Here is a 27,884-nt window from a genome sequence, read left to right as displayed (position 1 = left end):
AGTAAAACAAAAGTTTCCAAGGTGCTTTGTTATACCAGTTGGGTAGTAGTCATTGCTTTTGCTTTGGCGATCATTGTCAAAGGCCCCATGAAAAATCTTTCCTTATTTAGCACTTCTTTAAACTCAATTGAGTTAAAAAGGTCGAAAGTGATTTTAATTTACTTGAACTGTGTTTAATTGATCACAAGTGAAGTTAACAATTTCTTAGAAGTAACTGAACTTTTTCCTTTGATTATAGGTAAACGTTACTTTCGCTGAATGTGAAGTGGGTCCTTGGAAGAGACAGAAACGCATTTGTCGAGCTGACAAAAAGTGCAGTGCCAATTTAATAAAAATAATTAAATAATTATTGGTCTGTCTTTCTTTCCCATTCACCCTATTCCACACCTGTTTATATTTGTATTGTATAGTAACTTTGGTGGAATATTGTTTATTCAGTGAATGGCGCCCAACGTGGGGCTCTTTTGACAGCTCGTAAATCGTTCCGTTCTTTGGCGTTAGTATTAATTTAATGGTTTTCTATAGTTCGTTCGCGTGTTCCATTTATTAGCCACAGAATTTTCCTTAAAATGTAGTTTATATCAAAAAATAACAGTTCCAAGAAAAATGGGATATATTTGCGGTTATGATTTCGTGATTTGCAGGTACTTGCCGCACAGTTAAAGGATTTTGTTTTGCTTTGTAATTTAACGTAATCGTGATGGAAAATTCTTTGTAGCTTTAAGGCACTGATGACGGGGTAGGTAAAATTTTGTTTTGATATGCATATTTGACTTTGTTAGCTCAGCATTTTCTGTATACGTTTTTTCGTATAATTGTAATCCATTCTTTCGAAAATGGATACGGCAATTAGGAAGAGAGGAGGTCATAAAGGATCTATTACCAAGTTGTTAAGAACTTACTTAGAGGTTTTAGCAAGAGAGGATAAGCTTGAAATAATGACCCTGAAGGATAATTTAAAGAGTAATTTAGATAAAATTGACAAATTGAATGAATCGATTTATGACCTGATTACTGATGAGGAAGAATTGACAAAGGAAATGGTTGCTAACGATTATAGTCTTAATGTTTGTAGAGTAATTCACGAATTGCAAGAAGAACTAGACAAAATGAAATTGTCTTCAGATGTAGGAAACGCTTAGGTGAAAGTAAACATCGGATTTCCTTGCCTGATATTGAACTACCGAAATTTGATGGGGATCCTGCTAATTAACATAAATTTCTGGTTTCGTTTGAGAGCTTAATATCGAAGTATAGTTTATCTAGTTTTGAAAAGTTTTCATATCTCTCGAAACAATTGACCGGACCAAAGGAAAACGCTAGTTGAATCTCTTTCGCTTAAAGACTTGAGTTATGAAGCGGCAGTTCAATTACTTAACGAGGCCTTTAGTGACACGCTTACTCAACAGTATTCTGTCATTTCATCTCTTAGTAAACTCACTCTAAAATGATGCTGTAGATGCATTTAAGTGGATAAGTCAAGCGCGAGTTATAAGAGATCAAGTTAGCACATTAAAAATAGACGCAAGTATATTTGTCCAATATTTTTTGGAATAGCTTGTGTGATACATTTAAGAAAGAGGTCACGGCTATTACAGGTAAAATCAAAACCTAGTCTCGATGAGATAATGGATAGCGTTTTTGAGGCTAATGATAGGTTTGTGCAAGTTCAATCTAAGAAGGTGAATACAGTAAAACTGAAGGTATTATCTTTGGCAACAAATGTAACTGACAAGCCTGATACTTCAAGATATAGTGTAATCTGTGTTTCTATGATAAGGAACCGAATGCTGGGGACCATAGACTTAGTTTCTGCCCGAAATATACCGATCCGAAGAGTAGAGCCGATAGGCTTGAGGCTATAAACTGTTGCATTAAATGTGGATCTTTAGAACATAATATTAAGAATTGTAGGACTAAATTAAATCCTTGCCGTAGGTGCAATAAATTTCATATGTCCTATTTATGCTATCAAGTCTTAAATCTGTGAAAAGTAAAAGAAAACCTAAGTTACAGATAGGCTCTCCGAACAAAGGTAAGAAAGTTGCTATAGGTAGCAAGAATACTTCTAACAATATGTTAACTGCTAATTATAATTCACAAATCCATAATGACGTAATACTTTCCACGGGGACAGTGTTAGTAAACAAGGATGGATGTAGAACTCCTTGGAGAGTCTTTAAAGATTTAGGATCGTAAACTACCTTTGTGAAGGGTTCACCTGATAATATTCTAACTGCAAGGTAATTGATAAAGTCAAACTGAACGTAAAGGAATAAACTCTGAGAAAAGCATGATTCCTTTTTAGTTGAGTTTCCCGTCGATATACCGGGTCAAGGTGAACAGGTGATTAGAGCAGTTTGTCTAAAGACCATTCGGACGGCTATAGACGTTCCTGGACTAAAGTCCGTCGTAAATCATTTCAACAGCAAAGGCTACAGGTTAGCAGATATCCATTTGGGATAATTTGGATAAGGTGACAAAATCATATTTTTCCACTCGTTCAGCATAATTTCTCTGAAATGGGTAAACCGCCTTCAACTTATTTTAATACACCTCTGGAATTATGTTGGCGGGTAGTGTGTCTCAGTATTTGAGTAATATTAATAGTTTGCGAAATTTAAGCACGATAAGCCCATATGACTAGAATGCAGTTCAATTAGTTCTTTGTTTAAAGGAAAAAGGATTTTGACTACTCAAAGATTCAACAGGCTACAGAAGATTGTTTGGACGATATGTTAAATTCTCTGCTTAATATTCATGATGATACCAGAAATACTAGTGTTACAGAAGAAGAAACTGATTTAGTTAATAATGTTTTGTCAAGCATAGAAGTTGATAAAGAGTCTGGACGGTTAATTATGCCTTGTCTTTGGAAAAAGAAATTGCACCTCTTTTATCTCCAAATTACAATTTAGCTAAGAGTATTTTAAATTCTCAGAGAAAGAAACTTTCCCCGAGAAATTGAAAGAGTATGATGAGGTTATCCATCAACAATTAATGGATGGGATCATAGAACGTATTGATAACATAGCCGCTATTCTAGAGATATAATGACGCATCATTTTGGCTCATAATGCAGTTTTTCGGGAGAACGTTGAATCCACAAGTGCAGAGTAGTCTTCTTATCCAATTTGGGTGAAAATACTGGTGCTAGGTCTCTGTCTCATAACCAATGTTCACAAGTAGGACCTAACTTAAATCATAAAATTCAAGTAGCGACATTACTTCTTCGTTTTGATAAGTTTTTAGTAACTTTTGACTTGAAGAAAGCATTTTTACAGCTATTACTTAGAAGGGAAGACACGATAAGTTATTGTTTCTTTTGGTTCAAAGATGTGTCCAAAGGTGATTTTTCTATCATTGGGTATAGATTTTGTAAGAGTACCATTTGGAATGCGATTTTCGCCGTTCTTGTTAATGCTTGGACTTTACTATATTTTGATTCTTAATGCAAGTGACGAAGATCCTGAGTTAACAGAGATTAGGAAGTCATTATATGATTTATCATATATGGATAATTTGTCCTATACTTCTAACAGTGAGGATGATCTTATCAAGGCTTTGAAATTAGCTACTGAAGTTTTTAATAAATATGGGTTGAATTGCAACAGTTCAATACAAATTCACGAACGTGTAAGCAAGCAGTATCAACTACAGAGTGAAAAAGGATTGTGAGAAATTGTTTGGTCTTTACTGGGATACGAAGAATGATACTATTAAAACACGTAAACTGTACTTGGATCCCACAGCCAACACTAAAAGGAAAGTCCTAAGCACTTTTCAATCTAATTTTGATCCCTTTGGTATAAACATTCCTATCTTGAATAGAGCAAGATTATTTTTGCATACACTTCAAATAGATAGTAAAATACGCTGGGATGATCAGTTGACTCCAGAGCAGCGTAAAGAATGGGGAAAAATCTCTAAGCAAATAAATAAGAGCAACGAAGTGGTTGTTAACCGCTCAATAGGGGACCGAGAGAGTGTGTATAATTTGGTTGTCTATGCAGATGCTAGTAAAGAACTTTTAGGTTGTGCAATTTATCTTCACGAAGTAATCACTTCTAATATGCATTTAGTTTTAGCGAAGAATTCCGTAATCTCTAAAAACCTAAGAACTAAGTCCATTCCCGTTTTGGAACTTATAGCTTTACATCTTGCTGTAAAAAGCTAGTCTGGATTTATACGACAATATTTCTTGTGCTGTTCGACCAATTAAGATAGATCAGATATATGCATTCACGGACTCGATGATTACCTTGAATTGGATAAAGTCAAAAGAGATAGATTTTGGCAAAATTGAGAAGAAGAATGTTTTAATAAATAATAGACTGAACGATATTTCTGGCTTGTGAGAAACATTCGGTAATTTTTGTCATATAGACGGCATTCGTAATCCTGCTGATGTTCTGACGAGGTGTGTATCAGAAAAAACTCTTCGTAATACATGTTTTCTGTCTGGGCCTAAATTTGTTGACAATATTGATTCCGAATTTAGAATTAGTGTTCCCTATCCAGACCAGAAACCTGTGCGTAGTTTTCCAGTTGAGGTTAATTTGTCTGAAGCCGAACCACTATTTCCGTTAACTAAGTTTTCAAGCTTTTCTAAAGCGGTGAAGGTTCTGAGTTACGTATTCAGGTTCGTGAATAATTTGAAGTTAAAGTGGAAATGTACACGTGGTGAGCCAGAGTCGTTGCAAATTCTGGAAATGAATATTTATCGAGTTTTAAATACTTAATTTTTGCAGGCACAGCTATCAACATTTAGAAATTCTTACGAATCATTGTTAAAGAGAGAATGTACAGACCAGTTAGTGGTTCAGCTTAACCTTTTTCTGGACGAAGACAATATAATAAGAGTACAAAGTAAACTGAAGAACTTAAGAGCTTCTTAAGGAGAAGTGTCCTATCCTATTAGCAAAGGATTGCCCTGTTGCAAAAAGCATTATTTGGGACATGCATGTTAGACTGGTCATTCTGGTATATATAAGACTTTGAGTCTGCTAAGGAAGCAATTTTGGATAACTAATGGGTTTGTAACTGTTAAAAAAGTATTGAATAATTGTCTGGTATGCAAGAGGTTGAATTCAGTAATATAAAAATTAATCAAAATGCATACAGAGATTTTAGGATAAACCCTGATTTTATTCCATTTAGGAATATTTGTGTTGATCATTGTGGACCTTTTATGGTCACAGATAGTGCAAAACAAAAGTCTAAGGTTTATGTACTCGTAATTTCATGTTTATGGTCCAGAGCTGTTAACTTGGTGTTATGTAGGTCAATGGAGAAGGCTTCTTTTCTCAGAGCTATACAGCTCCATATATTTGAGTATGGTATCCCTTCATTGATCGTTAGTGACAATGGTAGTCCAATTGTAGCTGGAGTTGAGCAAACTGTATCGTATTTAAACGGCGCAGAATGTATAGAGTTTTGAAAAAAAATATAATATTCGGGCTATGAAGTTTCACCCATATCCTGCTTATTCTCCTAAACTTGGTGGACTCTGTCGAGTCAATGGTTAAACAAGTAAAGAGGATAATAACCTCAGTATAAGAAATAACATTTTGGACTACTTTGATTTTGAATATTTAATTAGTGAGAGTAAAATGCTTATTAATAAGCGACCTATTGCCTTTAAGTCTGCTTTGACTAAACTAGAGACGAACCATTGTGTTCCTGTACCTCCTGACTCCAGAGATGGTTATAAAAGGTTATGATGTTCCTTGTGTTAGTATTATTCCTCAACAATTCTACTGAATTTGAAGAGTCGTGGGACTATACTGTGAAATACTTGGAGATAATCAAAAGCTTTTGCTTTCTAAGTATAATAAGCTTTAAGAAGGTTAGACATAATTTGGAGAAATTGTATAGAGAGGAATTTGTAGCCAATTTGTTACATCAGTCCATTGATCGGAAAGGTAGATATTCCAAGAAAGGACATACTCTATTGAAGGTTGGCGATTTGGTATGTATAAGAGTAATTTCTCCAAACCCTTTGATTACCCATTAGGAGTTGTAATCTTTAAAGGTAGAGTTAATGACCGAAAAATGAGGTTACTGCAATGCTTACGTGCGTCTGGTATAGGGAACTTCCTTTGAAATGAAATGTCATGTCGACAACCTCACCTTTTTTTATTTAACGGAGACCTTTGATGGTCCGAGCCTTGACTGAAATTTTCTGCGGTGTTTTGTTTTCCAGTCTAAAAGAATCAAGTTCTTCACTAGAATCAAGTGGTTCATAAGAGTTCCATGGGGCGTGAAGCGATCTCTGCTCGAGACCAACACACCATCCACCCCAGCGTCTCACTGCAAAGGGCAAGAAAAAAAGCTTGTGCTTCGGAGGCTTGAAGCTGAAAAATGATCATAATAAGTGAAGCAAGACTTGTGAATTACTTGGCCAAGAGTAAAAGAGGATTGCTTCAGACACTAATTTAAATGGGCAGGCAACTATGATCCTGTAAAGCTGAAGAGGAATGTCTTATCATAAATAATCAATTAATATTCTTATTTATAATCATTTCTTTAATTAATACCCAAAAATAAAAATTAAAACCATAAATTATTGTAACACAGGTCCCTTTTTACTTTTTTTAGAGCATAAGTTGTCTGTTCTCCATGGTAGAATTTTTAATATATTTGTTTGTTTCACAAAGATTTAAATCGGCTTTATATTGGCCATATGTGTTTTATACAGTTAAATCTCATCCAAAGGAAATAAAAATTTTGGCGAAAAGTATCTTCCCTAAAATAGGTCACTGGTCATTTTCCCCAAGTTCCACACAATATCCTTTAACAAACCCCTTATATCAACAAGTCTTAAAGATAAACTTTTCCCCTCTGAATGGCAGTTCAGGTTCATAAAGTTTTGGCCAGTTTTTATGATTAAATGTAAGTTTTGTTTTGATATTCACGGGATTCGACTTGTCTAGTGGATACAAAACATTATTTGTATATATTTGTTTGTTTCACAATATGTTAATTTGTTCACCGGGCGGCCAGTGTACAAAATAATAATTTTAAGTATCTTCCTGAATAAGGGAAAGATTTTTCTTTAAAGTTAAACTTTTTCCCTTTGAAACTTTTGAGCTTCTCACAAGAAAGCGCTCATCCAGATTCCTTGACAAGGACGCTGGAAGGGTAAATATTGGATTGTAGAAAACCTTCATCCAGATTCCTTGCCAGGGACGCTAAAAGGTAACTTCAAGATATGAAGTACCCTACTCTGGCAGTACAAGTACAAGCAAGCACAAGTACCAAGGCAAACAGTTGTTGGTATCACTTACGGATAGCAGCAAAAATATAGCTGCTTTGTGCTCCCTGCCCCCCATCTCTGGAGCATTTCTGCTTCAAGATAGTGCACGCGCCGACTGTGGTGAACAAACTTTATGAACTCTCTTTTAAACATATGTAATTAACATGGATGATTTGTTTGAGGTACTGCGTCAGAGATATAGAGCGTGAGTCCAGATCCCGCTAAATACCCGCCCTGATGAAGCTGGCAAGGCCTCAAAGTTATAGTGCTCCATCAACTTTTCTTCAGTTTCATGGATTAACTTTCGTAAAAGTGCTCTGTCAGCCTCTGTTTTGGGTGAGTAAAACAAAGTTTCCAAGGTGCTTTGTTATTTGGGTAACATTGCTTTACTTGGCCGATCATTGTCAAAAAGGCCCCCATGAAAAATCTTTCCTTATTTAGCATGCTTTAAACTCAATTGAGTTAAAAGGTCGGTGCTTTTAATTTGCTTTGAACTGTGTTTAATTGATCACAAGAGATTAACAATTTCTTAGAAGTAACTGAATTTTTCCTTTGATTATAGGCGTTACTTTTTCGAAGTGGGTCCTTGACAGAAACGCATTTGTCGAGCTGACAAAAAGTGCAGTGCCAATTTTAAAAAATAATTAAATAATTATTGGTCTGTCTTTCTTTCCCATTCACCCCCTATTCACACCTGTTTATATTTGTATTGTATAGTAACTTTGATGGAATATTGTTTTATTCAGTTTACTTATGTATCCTTAGAAATTCAAAATTGTCAATAAAAGTGATTCTATATCATGTTTTTCCTACATATCACCTAAAAGGGAAACCATGTTATAAGAGTGACAAGATAATGTACTATAACTATCATACAGATTATCCATGACTTATGACTGATTCAAACAGTTGATAAAATTGTGTTTTTAACAAAATGACCTACTAATGAATTTTAATGAAAATTAATATATTATCCTAAATGTTATTACTACCATAATTACACACCATAAGATAAAATTTCTGAAACTCATTCTAATTGCAAAAGATAAAGGCTAGCTTTGGTTATGTAAAGATGACACAAACATTAGTATCTTAGAAATTCAAAATAAATTAAATAAAAAGTGATTCTATATCATGTTTTTCACACAGATAAAAGCTTTTGATTTTCATTGAATCACAAGTAACCTTATTCCTCAAACTATGCCAATATAATTCACATATAAGTTGTAAAAATTGTTTTTCAAAATGATACTGAATGAATTTTTAGAAAATTAATATATTATCCTAAATGTTATTACCTGTCACAGCCATTGAAATTCCATTTGCTGTGACACAAACATAGCTTGATGTTAACATTTTTTTCAGGGGCTCACACAGATAAAAGCTGATTTCATTGATATGGAATTATTCTCAAATATGAATATACACATATAAAAAGAGCTTCAGGAAAGCCATTACAGGCAGATTTCTAGGTATAACCTTGCTAGATATACCAGAGAAGAGCTTTCAGAGCGTCTTCTTGGCGCGTCGGTATAAGAAGGGGTGAGTGAATTACCACTACCACGGAAACCTACTCAAAGATCGCTCATATCAAAATCCCGGAACAGAGCGGTGAGCCGTTACAGCCCCACCAAACACCCGCCAGGGCCCAGCGACACCAGCGCCACCTACCTCATTCCATTTTCTAGCACGTGAATCTTGGATTGTTTTGTGTGCTCTCCATTATTTGGATTTTCTACTGCTTCAACGATGGCATCGAGCAGCTACTATTTTCAAAGTTAAGTACCATCTTCTTGTGGGGTTTTGTTCTATTTTTGGCTGTTATAGTCTCGTATTTTCATAAATATCGAGATCTTATTGTCGCCCGGCGTCCCCAGCCAGCCATGTCGACCGCGAGGCGTCTCCTTCTGTTATTTTCAGTTGGAGTCGTCTCCTCGTCGTTATAGATTATTTCCCCCTTTGGTTCCCTTCCTGGTGGTTCCTTGCGGTGGCTCCCCCCCCCGCGTATGAATTACGATCATTGGCCTACTGGCCTTGGTGGGAGTGATGCCCCGTCCAGGTACCCCACCCCAGGCTGGGTTCCTTTTGTTTTGGTCTTACTAGGCTAATTAATTTTATTGAAGATGGTGCTCTCTTGTAGTTTTATTTTTATTTGTTTTGTTCAGTGGTTTACCTCGGTGTTGGCGGCAGCCTCAGATCTAACCGCTTCCCCGTGGTAGGCTACGCTCTCTGTTGAGCACATTTTAGTTTTTAGTTTTTTGTTTTTATGAGTGATTGGTTATGTTTTGGAGTAGGCTAGCTTCCTTCCCTTGGCCCTGGGTGAGTTCAGGTTGAGGAATTTTGTTGCTGTTTTCCTCCGGGATCGTTTTTCGGTGGGCAGAGTGAGCCTGGGTTCTCTTCCTCCAATTGGGGGAATCGAGCTCCTTGGATGTGTTTCCTCTGGCTAGTAAGCCTTGCCTGCCATTTTCGATCCCGGCTGGTTCTCGCTCAAATTTCTCTCCCAGTTTCTTCCTCGGTCCTTTTACTCTTCTCGTCCTAGCCTATACTTAGGTTAGGTCCATATTAGGCGTCGCCTAACTAGAGTCGGGCTGGGTTGGTTGCTTCCAGTCATTCGCGCCCCTCTAAGATTCATGGTCTGGGAGGTACGATGCAGTTGAGCGGTGAGCTTCTCCCCGTCTCCTGTTCCCCCTTCTGGTGGCCTCCTTACCTCCCCCCCCCTCTCCTCCTTTCCAGCCTTGTTTTGCTCGTGCGGGTGACGCTAGATGGCGTTTTCTCCGAGTTCCGGGACTTCTTTTGTTGGTTGAGGGATTCGCTCCCTCCCATATTGTCCCTAGCATCGCTGTATTGGAGTTGGTGGTTTGTTTACTCGAATGCGTTTCGAGTCACTGTTCACTCTCCGTCGGTTTACGTTGATACGGTATATATTAATTGCTTCACCCTATGTTATGAACATATGAGCAGTTACCCATCTCGTTCTCCGGCGGGGAGTAAGGGTGGAAGGTTTTTTCATTATAGGGGAACGGATCCCTCCGTCCTCTTGTGTTCTTACCATCACTTATTACTGTTTTTATTTATAATTTTTGGATAAGTCAGTTATCTACAGGAGTACTCTCCTTTATTCATTATATATAAATAGTGAGTCCGGCCTATACCAGGGGTCTCCGCCGTTATTTTACTGGCAACCCTTATGGTTAGTTCCTGGTCTCTCTCCCATTCATTCCCGGAGTACTCCGGGTCTGAAATCCCTACCGTCCTCTCTGAGTGATTTAGAGCTTATTGGCACAGTTTATGTTAGGGAGTTCTTCTCCGCCGAGTATTCCAGTTGCAGTTGAATTTCCGGCCTTGCCAGCTTTATTTTGCTTAGGGTGGGGAGGGTTCATGTACTTTTCTTCTTACAGACTGTTCGCTGTGAGGAGCCAGGTGCACCGCCTCTCCAACAACCCCTACGGTCACGTGGTTTGTCGGACCCACGCTGGTTGTGCGGTCCGCCTGATGACCTGATTGTGTGGCACCCTGATGGTTGTGAGATCTGTTTTGCTCTCTGTACAACTGTCCAGGACGAGTTGGTAAGTGACAGTCTCTACATCATTCTCATATTGTATATTATACATTGCTATGAGGCTCCCGGAATGGTTTCGTCCTTAGCTAATTGTTGGTTTTACAGGCGGACGAAAATTCCAAGAGAATCTGCCTTGGAATCCCTCCGGGCCTGGGTGGCTGGGTTTGGAAAACGTTCCATCGGGAAGCCCTACGCTCCTCGGCGCTAGGTTGAGGGACTTACTCTACCCGGGCGCGGGTGGCGGCGCGGTGCCTGAGGATCTGGCCACCCCCATCATCCAGCAGATCCGGGATGAGACCAGCCACCCCAAGCGGATGTACTCTACGCGAGGTTTCGGAGGGCGTCGCCGCTGTTAATCGACCTGGAACCGATGAATGTAGACCAGGTGGTAAGTGGTGAGGTAGGTGAGGTTGTTGGGGCGGGCCCCCATTGACTCCCTGCTTCATCTGTCTCTTCATTTTCAGGTTTTGTGAAGTCTTCCTCCTTGGGTGATAGAGCTCCATCTGCTATCCCCAAGTTGAAGTTGAAGACTTCATGGAAGGCGAAGGGCTTCAAGTCCTCGTCTTCCAAGAAGGCACTGCCCTTCCCCGTCGAAGGCTAAGGTCTCAGGACCTGTAGCCTCCGGAGCAAGTCTGGTTCCTCCAGCAAAGCGCGAGTAAGAGGGCTGCAAAACCCAGCCCTCCTCGCCAACCTGCTGGCGATGCAGAGGCCTTTGCCAACCAATTGTATAAACGTTTACGGAGGACCTGGACTCGAGATTTAGCAAAATCTCAGAGAAGCTTGCCAGTCATGATAATATACTGGCGGGAATGGCTCATCCACCCCAGCCAACCACAGTATGTTATCCCCGACACTGCGACCTCCGCCCGTTTGATGTCGGTAACCACTTGGCGCCTCGCTCTCGGCCATCCAACATGATGGCAAGCTAACTCTTGATGGTCTTGGCACGAGGACGGTTGGAGGAACTGGAGTTCTTCCCCCGATCTCCTGCCCCCTTATCCAGGCTTCGTGAGGCTCACGGAGGAAGCCTGATCCGGTCGGACAAGGTTCCTAGGGAGACTGTCATCGTCCCTAGGGACCAAGCTCAGCCGGCTCTCCTGCGCACTCTGACGGAGGGCAGGTGATAACACCTAAGTTGGACTCACTTCAAGGAACTTCACCATGTTCGCCCTGGGAGACAACCTTCCCACTCCCTTGCTTGGACAAAGTCGCTCTGGCTCGGACGGCGTGCTTGAGGGTATTCGGTACCTCAGCTGGGGAGACAGACCCTACTTCCTGGTATTCCGGGAAGTAATGAGTTCTGGACAGACGCCCGTCCACTTTCACGGTCGGAAGCTGGACCCCTCTCGCGCCTCCACGCAATTGGCGAGCAGCTCCCTAAGCTGGGAAACTCTTTGAAAGCGGAGTTTGATGCTCGAGGTTAGCCCGGTCGTTGAACTCCATGATGCCTCACTGAAGCCACGGGCCGTCTCCTGCCTCGGACAGGCCTTCTTTCCAGGTCTTGGCTAAGTCCTTGCTGGCAGGCTTCAGTCTGACTTATCTGAGTTTATTTTGGCCAGACTGGAATGTGGAAGTTCATCTTCGCCGATGCAACTATCCGTCACGAGCCCTAACAAGCTCGTGGAAAAGCTGATTTGGGGACTAACCTCTTCCCTGAAGAGGAGGTCACAAGTGTTATGGCTGAGGCTACACGGGCCAACCAAAGTCTTCGTTCTCGCTGGGGTATTTCAGCTTACAAACGTAAGACCCCAGAATCGGCCGCCCCAATCGAGAGGAGGTGGCGTTTCAGGAGGCATAAGAGGACTCACCACCAGGCGGTGGTCCAAGCCGTCCGGTCTCGCAGTGGCACAGCCTTCCACTTCTAAGGCCCACCTCAACAGTACGTGCTGGTCAACCAGCTGCACCCTCATATGTGGCCTCACCGGCATATAACCCCACATATGAAGGCCGTGTTTTTTCACGGCCTTATTAGGGGCAAGGAGGAAGAGGTGCCCCTCATAGAGGAAACCTACCCCCAAAGAGGAAGACCTGGACGTGGTAGGGGAATAAACCCGCCCCTCCCACTGAGAATACAGGCAGGCGGTCGCCTGTTTTGGTTCAGGGACCAATGGACCTTCAGCCCTTGGGCACAGCATTGTGTCCAAAGGCCTAGGATGGAGCTGGATCAAAACCCTCCTCCTCTAACCAGGTTTTACCAGCCACCCACTGCAGTCCTAAAGATTATGTGACAGAATTGCTCAACAAACGAGCAATAAAGAAAAAGTAAGGCACCTAAAGTTTCAAGGCAGGTTATTCACTGTTCCCTAAAAAGACTCCGATCAACAAAGTGATCCTGGATCTATCGCGTCTAAATCGCTACATAAAATACGACAAATTTACGCATGCTTTACGGTAGCTCAGGGTACGGACTCTACTTCCGCGTGGAGCCGTCACCACCTCTATCGATCTTTCAGACGCTTACTATCACGTCCGGTTTTGCGCGGAACTTCTCTCAGTTCCTCGGTTTCGGACTCCGGGAATCAGGCCTACTCCTTCAGGGTCATGCCCTTCGGTCTGAACACGCGCCCAGGATATTCGCTAAAGCTGGCGACACGGTAGTACAGCAACTCCGGGTCTCAAGGGATATCCCTAGCAGCATATTGGACGACTGGATTGGATTTGGGCACAACAGTTCGGAGTGTCAAAAGCCACGCCCATAGTCATCAGTTTCCTGGAGTCGCTGGGTTTCCAACTGAACAGAGAAGTCCCCCCTGACTGGACTTCCAGTTTCAGTGGTTGGGTCTCAACTGGGATCTGTCATCTCACACGCTGTCCCTTCCGCCCCCAAGAGGAAAGAGAGATAGCATCTCTCTCACCAGGAGATTTCTCAAAATCCATCAGCATCCCGCCAGTCCCAAGAAAGGGTCCTTGGCTCTCTTCAGTTTGCCTCAGTGACAAACCTGCTGTTAAAAGCGAAGTTAAAAGACATAAACAGAGTGTGGCGTCGAGCCAATGTCAAGCTCAGAGACAAGGTCTCCTCTATCCTCAAATCTTAAAGACAAGGTTGCGCCGTGGCCTCGGCCAAAGGCTTGTCCAACACAGTTCCGCTTCACTTTCCCCCTCCGGCACTAGTAGTTCACACAGACGCTCCTTGCGGCTGGGGATATTCTCCAAAACAAAAGTACAAGGAACGGTCACAATGTTTCAGCAGTTCCATATAAACACCCTGGAAGCTATGGCGGTATTTCAACTCTGAAGAAAATCCGCCCCCTCAACCGGATTCATATCAGGTTGGTATTGGACAGCGAGTGGTAGTTCATTGCATCAACAGGGGCGGCTCCAAATCAGGCCGAGTAAACCAAGTAATGGTTGCTATCTTCTCCCTAGCTTAACAAGCACGGCTGGCACCTGTCAGCCACCCACCTAGCGGGGCGTGAACGCGGCCGGATTCCCTGTCCCAGGAATGCTCCGTTGGAGACGGAGTGGTCTCTGGGCGTGGAATCTTTCAGGTGGATTTGCCGCTTGGTTCCGGGCCTCCAAGTGGATCTGTTCGCAACGGAGCAAACTTCAAGCTCCCCTGTTATGTGGCCCCTAACCTGGACCCTCAGGCGTTCGCCATAGACGCAATGACAGTAGATTGGAACAGTTGGGAGAAGATTTATCTTTTCCCCAATAAACTTACTGCTGAAAGTTTTACACAAACTCAGGACATTCAAAGGTCAATTAGCCTTAGTAGCTCCTATTGGTCAAGAGCAATTGGTTCCCTTCTTCAGGAACTGGGACTACGGAGTCTTCGATCCCCAAGCCCATTCTGACTCAGACAGTGCAAACCAAGACTGTGTCAGCTTCTCAAGAATTCAGAATGCCCTAGTTTTATGGACTTTGTAGTTCGCAGCTCAAAAAAGGGAGCGAACATTGACCCCACAACACTCTGTTTTTAGAATCAGATAAAAGAGATTCTACTATTAGACAGTATGACTCAGCAGTCAAAAATTAGCCTCCTTTCTAAAAGCATCTGAAGCCAAAATCATGACAGCTAATTTAGGAGTTTCTTCTTTAGATCATTGTTTGAGAAAGGCCTAGCTCCGGCCACTATTACCACAATCAAGTCAGCATTAAAGAAAGTATTTCTTTACGGCTTTAAAATCGACCTTACAGATTCCTACTTTCATCTATCCCCAGAGCATGCGCTGCCTGAGACCAGTATCACGCCCACAGTCGGTTACGTGGTTTCTCAATGACGCCCTTAAGTTAGCATCAGAGCTGGATAACTTTCATTGCCCTTATCAGGATCTGTTAAGGAAGACCTTATTTTTGATTAGCTTGGCTTCAGGTGCTAGAATCTCAGAGCTGTCTGCCTCACTAGAGGGTGATAATTATGTGAACTTCCTCCTGCCTGGAGAGGTCCTCCTTTCCCTGATCCAGATTTTTAGCTAAGAACGAAGACCCACAGGACAGGTGGTCCCCTTGGAAGGTGGTGCCCCCTTCCTCAAGACCAGTCTTTATGTCCAGTTTATACACTTAAATCTTTTACTCTTTCAAGAACTCCACAGAGTAAGTCAGGTCCTCTTTTATCAGGAGAAAGGTGGTACTCTTTCACTAAATGCTATAAGGCAACAAATTTTATATTTTATTAAACAGGCCAACCTGGATTCAGTCCCTAAGGTTCATGATATTCGAGCAGTTGCTACTTCCATTAATTACTTTCATAATATGGACTTTTCGGAGTTATCTAAATTTACGGGTTGGAAATCACTCTAGTGTTTAAACGCCACTATTTAAAAAAACGCTCAAGCCCTGAAATTTTCTACAATAGCTGTGGGAAGTGTCATCTCCCACCTTAATTAATCATATCCTTGTCCTTTCCTTTCCCCCCCCGCCTGCCTCATTTACTTTTCTGCTTATTCTCCTGGTTGATTATACCTCACTGCCTGGCTCCTCATATAGTTGTTTCTTGTACCTGTTAATGGAAAAAGCGTAATCTGATATGCCATTATTGCTCCTTTGGGGGTACTGACAGTTTTTATTTGGCTCCATGTACCCCAGATAATTGTATATATTAATGTTAATTGATTTTGTCTCTTACGTGTTTAGCCTAAGTTTACGTGTATAGTATTAAGGTTATATTTAGAGTTATTTTGTACACATTTCATGTTTCACCTTGCTTTAAGTAATTTTAAGGTTTTGGGGCTTTTTCTCGGCGTGCCGGGATCAGCCCTTGTTTCATAGTATTAAGTTTTTCAATGTGCCTTAGATTTAATATAACTTAGTTTTAGAGTTTTGCTACACTAAAGAGATTGCTTAATTAAAATTATTTTGCAAAACTTTGCCTTTTCTTCAGATTACCCTTTATTTCTTTTTCCTGGTTGTTGCAGCGCCTTGGCATGATTCTCTATCACGATTTTCACCGGCTGACACGGACTGGACTCAGAAAAGGGATTTTGACAGAGGAAAATCTATTTCTGAGGAAGGTCCCGCGGTCACCCGTGACCCTCCCTGTATCACCTAGTACTCTCCCCTCCCTCTTTGCACATGCCAAGTCTGGGGTTAGTGCTAGCATGGAATGAGGTAGGTGGCGCTGGTGTCGCCGTCCTGGCGGGTGTTTGGTGGGGGCTGCAACGGCTCACCGCTCTGTTCCGGGATTTTGATATGAGCGATCTTTCTCGAGTAGGTTTCGTGGTAGTGTAATTCACTCACCTTCTTATACCGACGCCTTCCAAGAAGACGCTGACTGGGGGTAGTAACCCCAGCTTTTCCTGAAAGCTCTTTTTCTCTGGTATATCTAGCAAGGTTATACCTAGAAATTCGTGCTGTAATGGAATTTCACCGGTGACACGGGACCTTCCTCAGAAATAGATTTTTCCTCTGTCAAAATCCCTTTATTACCTTTCTTATCAGTTTATTTTATAATGTGAACCTTTTCATGTATCTCGATGGTTATCGCACCAAGGCCAAGGCTAACCTACCAATAAACATAACTTAGAATTCAAAGCTTGATTTTTGGAATGATAGTATACGACAACCCCCCATTTTTAGGGGTTAATTTTAGGATTCAAAGGTCGTCTTGTATGCAGAAACATACGGTAGTCATTGATAAGCTGACCAGAATATAGTACAGTAAACCCCCCATATTCACGGTCTCACAATTCGCGGATTCACATATTCACGGATTTCTCTTTGGAACGTATCTACCCATTATTCGCAGAAAATTCGGCCATTCGCGGTACTTTTCACTGAGAAGTATCCACTAAATACTGTATTTTCATCTCATTTTCATGACTAAATGCACTTTTCGTGATAAAACTATTATAATACTCAGGTAATGAGATAATTCACCTAACAATAATTCGATTATGCAATGGGGTAAGCAATTAATATATACGACAATATTATTTATAAAATATTTTTAAATTTTATATATAGGCAGCAACATAATCAGGCAGTGAGAGACCAAATTACAATAGACAACTTTTACTCCATCTCTTTATCCCATCTTCTAGTTCAAAAGTAAAAGACAATGATAAAAGTATTATTAGTAACGTTATTATACTCTTTCTGAGAAATGCTGTAGCAATATAAACAACCGATAAGAAACTGTTGTTTTGCTTATAACCATCATACGGGTAACAATTGGCCATAGGGTATGGCACAAATGATTATAGAATAGGACTGATATATTTTACATTATACCCTTATTCGCTATGGATAAAAGATCTTCAAGGAGAATATACTGCTAAATTTAAACTGAAAGTTGTAGGTAAAGTTGAGAAAACAATGTTCACTGAATAACTGTAATGACTATACTGTAGATTATCGCATCGACAACATGGATGAAACAAAATCGTAATTAAAATGGGAGAAAAGTATTTTAATCAAAACTTCAGGCATGAAAGAATACATTACTGCTATTTTTACACTGATAAACGATAAATACGTTCAAAATTTATAATTATATGAAATCAAGTGAAAATAGCGAAACGGAATCTTAATTTTTTTTTACGCAAAACAAACGCCCCCAAACAAACCATGGTCATCTATTAACGAAAATAATAGAAAGAATTAATTCAACAACGAAACGAATTTTAATATATTTTGACTTAAAACACTTTGTATAACGAAAAATAACCTTTGCCCCTTTATAAATAAAGTATCTAGACTCTAGAGATTCATTTACGCTAACTAGAAGCAAGAAAAGCTCTCAGAACTGAGTTAAATGCATCGAAATAAACACCACGTAAACATTTCCAAACCAAAACACTGATTGCTATGATCAGAATTTATAATACAAAAGCAAACATAAGAATATACAATAATTGATAAATGAATTAAACATAACATTTTAAAGATCCATGGAAAGATGCATAATGGATGTTGGCTGTGTGAATACAATCCTAAATGTGAATGCAGAATAGCATATAAATGTAGGCTACGGTACCATGTATGTATACAAAATCACTATAGTGTAGACTAAGCTAATTCTTGTTTGTTATTCAATTTCCCTTTGTACCCCCGTATCATGTGTCACTCTGGTATGAACCTTCAGAATTAGCTAATATTAATAATTACTATACTGTGTATATAAAGAGTATATTTTATAGTGTAGGCTAGGCTACCATATATGTACACATGGTAACGAATACCCTAGTGTAGGCTAGGCTATGTTCGTGATACGTTTTGGTATTTCTTATGTTTTTTCCAACAAACGATGGTTTTTTTTAGAACCTAACCCTATCGTAAGTAGGATAATACCTGTATAAGCATTTTCAGTTTGTTTTGTGTGTGTCTGAACTATCAAAATAGGCAGTTCTAAGTGTTTTTAGAAGGGTTCTAAGCATTTGCTGGTTTTAGCTATTTGCGGAGGGGTGTGGTACGCATCCCCCGCGAATACAGGGGGTTTACTGTACAGTACTATATAATAAAGAAAGATATGTTAAGAATCAGAGGAGACCAAATAAAGAGTGAAGAGTACACTATCACCAATAACATAATAAGGTGATCTAATAAAGTGTAGAGAAATGAGATTGCTCAAACATGCTATGAAAATAATATAGAAAGTGCTTTAAGAAAGGCTACTAAAATTGTTAAAATCAACATCCTCTCTTCTGTAAACCACTCTATCATAACATTCTTTTCCAGAGCTATATGAAATAAGAGAATGCGAATAACAAACAAACAAAAATTTTAAACTTACCAAAATAACAGTACACAATTTTTCCTGCGCATAATGAGTTGTGCTTGGGTAAGCCCATTCCAAGGGTATGTAAGAATTGCTATCTGGTGTAAATACTGTCCAATCTGTCCCTGGTAAACCTCCTGTCACAATACCCCCAGCCCTTGTTAATCTCAACACAGGATTTTCCCCATTCAAGCTGGCATTCTGAAAGTCACAAATAAAACTTCTTTGAACACAATGTAAGTGATAATTTCAACAAAGTAATAGAACATCTTTTTTAACCTTCAACAATGTTATGAGTTACCTTGCATGATAATACCACAAAATTTTATGGGTTACCTTGCATAATACATACAGTAATAATGTACAACAAAATGTAAAGTGCTATATACTTTATGTAGAATTTCCTCCCTTTTTCATGTTCATGCAACTGGTTAATTTTTCCTCATGGGGCAAAATGCAAAAATGACATTCTTATAATAAAATAAAGTTTTATACATACTTACCAAGTAATTACAGTGCTATTATTTCCACTCGTGCAGCAGCTCAAAATTTAAAAGCCGCACCAGTGCTTCTATTGTTTTTGTGTTGGCGACAGCCCCACCCACTATCAGGGAACAATAGGGAACAACCAAGCAAAAGAGCTCAATTCATTTATGCCCATGTGTCCATGAGTGGGGAGGAGGGAAGGCTCCAATCATGTAATTACTTGGGAAGTATATATAAAAATATATTTTTTATTATAAAAACGTCATTTTTATATACAGTAAGTAACTTACCTAGTAATTACATTGCTGAATCCCACACTGACAGGAGGTGGGATACATGGACACATTCTATCCAAAACATTCATTAATGGTAATGAATTTGAAATAAAAAAATTCGCTAGTATCGATACAGTGCTTGTTGTTTCCTTACCTGGTTAGGGAGCTACTGCAGGTGATTACTGCCTCTGGTCGGTGCTCATCCTAACCCATAGTGGTGTGGTGTAAGAGGCATGGGGCGCCTCTACTTCAAGTGGGGCTTTGCAGTGAAGGGAAAGTCCAACGGCTTGCCAAGTTAAAAGACAGGTGCCCTTGCCCTGGGTGAAGTACCAAAAAACAATAACCAGACAACACTGTCACCTACACTAAAAAATAAAAACCACCACCCATCCACTAAAAACTGGCAGGCACTCAGGTACATAGTACCCCCAGACTCCCCAGTGACTCGACACCCACATCAAAGTGAAGAGGTCACGGATAGGAAGGAATGCTTCCTATGCTTCTTCCCCCAATACCATGCCAGCCACTGATAATGGTCCCAGGGTACTGCAGTTACCATACAGTTTCAATGTCACATAAAAAGTGCAAAGCAAAAATAGACTTACGCTTCCAGTAAGTCGCCTGCACAATTGAAGAGAGACACATATTGTGTTTGAAAGCATACGAGGTGGCGACTGCCCTGACGTCGTGTACTTTGACCTTAAAGGAAGGCAGAATGTCCTCTCAGATCCCAGCGCATTGTGCTCCGTAATGGATCTCAGCGAGGAAGAACGACAATGCACCTAGAGACAGGTGGAAGGATTTTGACTACATCAAGATTATTGGACAGTCCTTTGAGTTTGCAAGTCCTGTCCAAGTAATATCTCAAGGCCCAACTAAGCAGAGAACCCTATCTTCCTCTTCTGGTCCGAGGATATCCATACAATTCTAAAGTAAGAAAGAGCGAGGCCAGAGCTTAGAAGGATCCTCATTCCAGCCAGAAGCCACGCAAAGTGCAAATGCATCTCCTGGGCAAAATCCTACTGCTTGTCGGTGGGCCTGAAGTTCATTAAGAAGCTGGCCGTAGCCAAAGCAACAAGGAATAGGGTCTTTCTGGTAAGGTTCTAAAGAGAGGTGGAAAAGAGGCTCAAAGGAGGGGCCCATTAGCCATTTAAGAATAACATCAAGATTCCAAGATACAGCGTCTCTATTCAGTTACTTGGAAGTCTTGAAACTCTTAATGAGATCACAGAGTTCCTGATTAGAGGACAAATCTAACCCTCTATGCTTGAAGACAAAAATGAGCATAGCTCTGTATCTGCCAATAGTGGAAGGAATGAGTCCTTTGGAACTTCTTAGACAGAGAAGGAAGTCTGCTATATCTGTTACAGATATCTTAGAAGATGAGATGTTACGTCTGGCACACCATCTGTGAAAGACTGCCCACTTAGATTGGTAAAGTTTAGAGGAGGACTGATGTCTGCATTTATTAGGCTTCTGCAGCTGTTTTAGGGGTGCCCTTTTGCTCTAACAAGTCTCCAGACAATCTGAAGCCTGTTGAGCGTGAGCTAATAACCCTACCTTTCGAGACTCAATGGCACTGGGGGTCAGAAGATGGGGAGCCACATACAGGAGTAGGTACAAAAAAAGGTGGAAGACTGAGATAGGAGACAAGGCTGAAAAAGGGGGAAGGAGGGTTTGAAGGAACATTTCTCAGCACAAGGTTATTAGAGAATCACGCCACATATCCTAACTGATGCTCTAACTGCCGCCTCCTGCTTCCTATCCCTATCGAGTTTATCAAGATGGGACTGCAGTATCTTCCATATTCATCAGAGGTATTCTCTTTTGAACATGAATGTCCCCTACAACTAGCACAAATGGTGTGGAAGTCATAAGTAGATTTAATTAATCTGGTGTTACACCCCTCCGGACAGTAACTACAGTAATACTAGAGGAACTGGAATCAGATATAATGAAGTCACAATTAAGTCAAAACTAAGCTGGTTATAAAAACCTAAGCTATCATTAATAACAGAAGCTATGCAAATGTAAGAATACTTCACCAGATCCTGAGATAAAACCAAAAGACCAAGGAGAGAATTCAAAACCGAGCTGCTGCGAACCATCAACGTTATCTTGAGAGCCGGCAGAAATGAATTTAGCTCTTTCACCTGGTTGTTCCCTGTCGTTCCCCGATAGTGGGCAGGGCTGTCGCCAACACAAAAACAATAGAAGCGCTGGCACGGCTTTTAAATTTTGAGCTGCCTCACAAGTGGAAATAATAGCACTGTAATTACTTGGTAAGTTACTTATATAGAAATTATCATTGTAAACATTTTTGTATCTCAAATAATTTTCTTAGAAAATTTTTCACCAATGCTTAATGTACCTTAACAAGTCATTGCTCAAGTCCTCTTACTTTAAAAAGTAGTTATAAAATTCCCCAACAGAAGATAAAATCTCTACCTAAAACAGTTGGAAGCCCCTGACTAAAGTCACAAACTTGATGGAGTCCATTTCCCTAGCCCAAATATTGCCCATGTTTAGTTTATCAAGAGTCACCAAGAGCATCAACTATGCACTGCTATACTCTCACCAAAGGCATTTACAATACAATAAATTTTATATGCATGAGAACCTAACTTACCTCTAATGCCATGTTCGTATGGACATAGAGCGGGAAACCTCGCAACTTTGCCCCAACCTGAGTTTCTTCATGAGATGGCATGAAACCAAGTAGCCCAACACTGTAATGCCGCATGTATTTTTCTAATAAATCCTTGTTCCAGTCATCCAATTGCAAATATCTCTCAAAGTTTTCAAAGACGATAGTTCCATATTTACCCACAGACAGATTAGTCAGCAGAGGCAGAGATTTTCCTACCACCTCCATTTTGTACCTGCACAATTAGGAAAATAAAAAAAATAAATGTACTGTACTTTACTTGTCAAGCTTCAAAAGAAATGCAATAGGTTTATCTAGTTAAATATACAAAGTTACAACAGTTGTGTAACAATATGTCTAAGGTAAATTTTGAAAATTTATATCCATGTGCATGCACAAAAGCAGTGTGTATACTCACTTGATCCTATTGGCAACAAGAATCTCTGTGATGGACTTCCCCAACCTTGAGTGCTGGGTCTCAGTGAAGACAAGAACTTTTGGCCCATCTCGCAATCGATTCTCTGAGTTCTTTTGATTGATGGTGTGGTGGTGAATCGTGGAATTGTCGGCACCCGTGCACCTGAATACCGACTCCGGCGGCTGGCCTCGCACCAAGCTGGAACACAGGACAGAGCTGCTCCGTGTGAGTCATAACTATAAAGGGTATCAAATTACTTCAAACAAGTCACAGATATTAATTAGCTATTTGAAAATTACTACAGATGTCTACTCTATTGAGTGAGTTAGCAGAGAGCCAAGAAATACCAAAGAGAAACATGCACTACTGCCAACAAATCCCAAAGCCTGATAGGTTATTACAGGGAATCAAAACTGGTACTACTGTATAAATAGATCTTTAACTTTTACAAGTTTAAAATCAAGGGAGGCACCCACACAAATATATACTGTATGTATAATCAATTCACTAGCTACCAAACTACAGTGATTAGCCATCACACAAATTACTATTGCCATTATACATGGCATGAAAATATGAAATACCCAAATACCAAGTTATGCCACATAATGAATGAATCGGTTATTAAAGAACAAACAACTCATCTTGACACTAGGGAAAAACTTACTGGCAATTTCATAAAATTCTTCCATGAGAAGAAACAGTCCCCTCAATCACAAAACACCTGACAGCATGGCTAATGAATAACAAAATGCACAAACACTACCCTGTATACAAACATTCACAAGGAATATGCTAAAATGATAGATCTGAGATACTTAATTTACTGATTTGTACTTTTCATTCAGGTAACCTTGATTTTCTGCAAAATTGGTTGGTTTTGCCACAAAATTATCCATATATATCTTATTTTGGTATCTGAAACTGACTTGAAATACCAAGACTTTATCAGATTCGGTGAAATATTTTGATCTACTCAAATGTTTAAACTTTGATTTAATCAATTATGAAACATGGGATTTAAAATATTTAAAAATGAGGGATCTTCATTCAGTGGCCTCACAAAATGTAATTCAAATTTTTTTTCGAACACTTATAAAAGTTTGAAGAACTATTACGGGATGCACTGGTCAAATTTATTATAAATGCAATTCAAGCAAGAAATAATGTATGAGTTATTGTGCTATACAAATTACCATACGGTATCTGAATTTAGTAAAACCAGCAACTAAGAGTACTGTACTTTGCTTACAGGAGCCATAGGAGAACCATTTCATTACATGCTGTGTCAGAGATGTGACAGTGTTAGTTCCATACCAATGGAATATTAGACCAATGCATGTGATTAAAAAGAAAGTTAGTTCTGCTGTGACAAGCCCCAGTGACAGAAATCGAGCTTGCTTACCTCATAAAAGAGCGATGCGGAGAGTCAATGAAAGAGTATATCACCAACAAAATGACTAGAACCGAAGCCACACAGATCAGTTTCCTGTTGGTAGCTTTCCGCGAGCTTGTGAAGCAGAGGGAGATCTTCTGCCACATCCTTCGCGGCCGACATAAGCGTGAACTACTGAGTGAGGTAGAGTACATGGCATGGTCACTCCTACTTCTCTCTCTCCAGGAGTCTCTATCCACCTCACTGCGACCAAGAATGTACTCCTGGTCACCCATGATCTTTTATATCTAATTGATCACCAGTAACCTTCCAGGTCCACATTAAGTACTAATGTGTGGAACCAGTGGATGTCTCAGAGTTCATCTGTCTCTGGAAGAGTACAAATAAAGGCAGTTCCTTTCCCTTTCATAAACAGCACTTACGAACATTTTTTCTGCCATCATAACTTTGGAATAAAGTAATTAGTGCTGTGAGATCATTTTTCTTAAATCCACAATTACAATGAAGATATTGTAATTTCTACAGCCGAAACAGTTATCAGCAAGCAGCCATCTGAAAAGAAGAAATATGCATTAGTCACAGTTCCAGTTTAAAAGAGGAAATGTGCAAAAGTAACAGCTCAGGTTTATAAGTAGATATATGCATTAGTAACAGTTCAAATTTAAAAAATATAACAGTTCAAATTTAAAAAATAAAGTTCAAATTTTGAGTAGAAATGACTCATTCTTGCATGTGTTAAAAATGGAGGTAACTAAAAATCAAATCATCAAATAGCAATAATCACAGGGTTTCCTTTGCTAAACAGGTCACATCGTAAGTTCTGCTGTTTGTCTGTCTGTCTGCCTGCGTGTTAGCAGGACTGTGGAAAGTTATTCAAGGATTTTTACAAAAAGGGTGCCAAGTAAATAATGAGTGATTAGATTTTTGGCAAAGAATTCTTTTTCTTGGGGAGGGAGAGTGGTTTGTATTGCTCAGCTATGGCAGAGGTTTACAGTCTCCTAATACTCTTATTGTTCTTGTTATCAAGTATTATAGAGGACATATTCCAATAACGAACATGGGTGCAATTGACCTAGCTAAATGATCTGCAATAGAAAACAAGCCTAGAGTACAACCAGTCAATACAATTGCAAATTAATAAATCCTAATAACTAAAGAAATGCCTTGTCTGTTATGTCATACTCTAGAGCATGAGTTTCCGACCTTTTTATGAGGGTAAGCATCCAGCAGTTTTCTGAGTAATTATGACAGCACCACCACAATTTTAGAAACTGTAACCCAGTCTAGTTAGTAACAATTATTTTAAATCCCACAGAAACTATAGATTACCATACTTGCACAGAAGATCCAAAATGAAACTTTCACAAAGACATTCAACAGGTATTTATTAACATTTATCAAACTTGCATATTATTCATAAAGAAAAATAACAACATACACTGGCAGTATGTTTGCCTCTTTGGATAATGCATTATTGAATACGATGAATTTTTCTAAACACTGAATAATAAACTTGAGAAACTAATTATTTTACCAAAAAACTTTGTTTCAAAATCTTGCATGACCTAATAACACAAACTGTATAATATTGACAAGTAAATTGAGTTATATAGGAATCATTCACTTATCTATGTGAATTTTACTTTACTGCAAATTAATGATTCCATACGGCATAGAATACATCTGCACTTAGCATGTTTAGCTTACTGAATGTTATTTAGTACAAATAAAAAATAGCATAATAATACCAATATTATTGGAAAACATGTAATAGTAATGTTCTGTAAATGTTTACTGAAAAAAACTATTTTAACAAAGGCTTCATGTACAAAACTGATGAGGATATACAGTACTTGAATGTTTTCATTACAAGGCTCATAAAAAGCAGTGAAAACATAATGCTATTAAAATATTAAATTGCTCAGCAAATTAAACATGCTGTGATCAAACATGGAAAAAACAATAAAAAACACAGCCTTTGGGCAGTAAATGTAACTCCAGTAAAATTCAAAATAAAAGAAGAGCACAAAACTGATCGTAGTACTTAGCATCTCTCTCTCTCTCTCTCTCTCTCTCTCTCTCTCTCTTCTGTTCTGCCAGTGCTGCCAATTCTTGTCCAACTATTGGTTTACCACTGTTTACTGAAGGATGCACATTTGGTTGTATGTAGTGACCCCAAAGACTTCAGTTTTTTCATAAGGCACAAGCTTAGCTCTCTAGTTTTCTCTCTTCTTCTCTCTCTCTCATAATTAGTGTTAGTGGCACCGATGGGTAAGGTGATGGTAAAAACAGTACGCGGTACTGTAGTTCTACTTCTATTAGTGATGATGACTTACAAAAGTAGAAATAGATAAAATAGACGTAAAAGCAACAGCAATATTAAGTATACATAGTCAAGATGCATACTTGAAAATATTACAGTATCGAAAAAAGAAGGGGAGAGTTTTATCAAAATAATTAAAGTACTCCTTAAACTTGGGAGGCTGATCGTCCAGGATCTAGCTGATCCAGTACAAGTGAAGACTGCCAAGGGAATTTCATCAAGGTTACATTTCATGTAGCTTAAACAAGTTATACACTTTACACACATTATTCAACTGCATTTCAAAATTCTAAAAATAATTCAAAACAATGACTGAAAATAACAACAATGGAGCACTAGCATCAGTGTCTGATCATGCATTTACAATTAACTGTTCAATAAGCAATGAGATGTATTATACCCAGGTCACTGCCTCCCTGTCAGACATATGCATGCAAAGACCTGGTACACTAGCAAGCATGACTTTAACCATTGTGAAAGAGCACTAACAAACAATTGTATATGCTAAGTATACAACTATCAAGCAGTTTTGTTTAACAGGCAAATCTATCATGAAAAAAATCTGTAGTTCTTGTGCTTACAAATAAAAACTTGTGATGTCTCTTTTTAGAATTCAGCAATATAAAAAACCTCCAAAGTACGCATGAACAGTTTATAACCGGTTCAGGGTATAAAATGTTCATGCACTACAAACTTAAAACCTGCCAATCAAATTAAATCTTTAATCAGTTTTAAATTTATGCTAATAATGTTACCACAACATTTAAGCATTTTACAGCAAGTGGGGTCTTCTGGAAAAAATTTCAAACACCTCATGTACAGTTGCTAGCAGATTACCGTGTGTGTGTGTGTGTGTGAGAGAGAGAGAGAGAGAGAGAGAGAGAGAGAGAGAGAGAGAGAGAGAGAGAGAGAGAGAGAGAGAGAGAGAGAGAGAGAGAGAGAGAGAGAGAGAGAGGAGGGGGGATTGTTTACTGCCTCATCTTAAAAGCATTCTGAAAATGTCAGAACAATGCACCTGTCACATGAAGCAATCTTACAGTGTTCTGCTAGGATTAGCACAGACTACACACAATGAATAATAACTAAGTCTTTGAAGGTTTAGAAAACAACAGCATTTTATGGGTACCACTGAATATTTATGTCAGCACAACCTCTCATTAGGTAACCTATCCTGGCACAACCTCAAACTCAATATCTACCCAAGGGCTTTGCCCCACAGACACACATCTCCAGTTACAGCAGCACAGCATCCCTCTGAAGCTCAGGTTAACATCTTATAAAATCAGAGATAAAGTAATATTATACTACCACTGAGAGAGAGAGAGAGAGAGAGAGAGAGAGAGAGAGAGAGAGAGAGAGAGAGAGAG

The 27,884-nt window shown here is 39.5% G+C and overlaps 1 protein-coding gene across 1 annotated transcript in view; it reads right to left on the bottom strand.

The window, feature by feature from the left end:
- The window catches only part of sfl (N-deacetylase and N-sulfotransferase sfl), a 118,012-nt gene extending 93,401 nt beyond the window's left edge, over window positions 1-24,611 (bottom strand). The window contains 4 exon segments of the mRNA XM_067104418.1: window positions 18,988-19,173; window positions 22,363-22,615; window positions 22,799-23,014; window positions 24,204-24,611. Coding sequence (XP_066960519.1) covers window positions 18,988-19,173; window positions 22,363-22,615; window positions 22,799-23,014; window positions 24,204-24,469 — 921 coding nt within the window. The 5' untranslated portion in view covers window positions 24,470-24,611.
- Window positions 24,612-27,884: the final 3,273 nt, after the last annotated feature.

The sequence above is a fragment of the Macrobrachium rosenbergii genome, chromosome 1 (genome assembly GCF_040412425.1).
Source record: "Macrobrachium rosenbergii isolate ZJJX-2024 chromosome 1, ASM4041242v1, whole genome shotgun sequence".
NCBI lineage: Eukaryota > Metazoa > Arthropoda > Malacostraca > Decapoda > Palaemonidae > Macrobrachium > Macrobrachium rosenbergii.
Note: the sequence above shows the minus strand (reverse complement) of the source record. Positions and strands in the feature narration are given on the sequence as shown.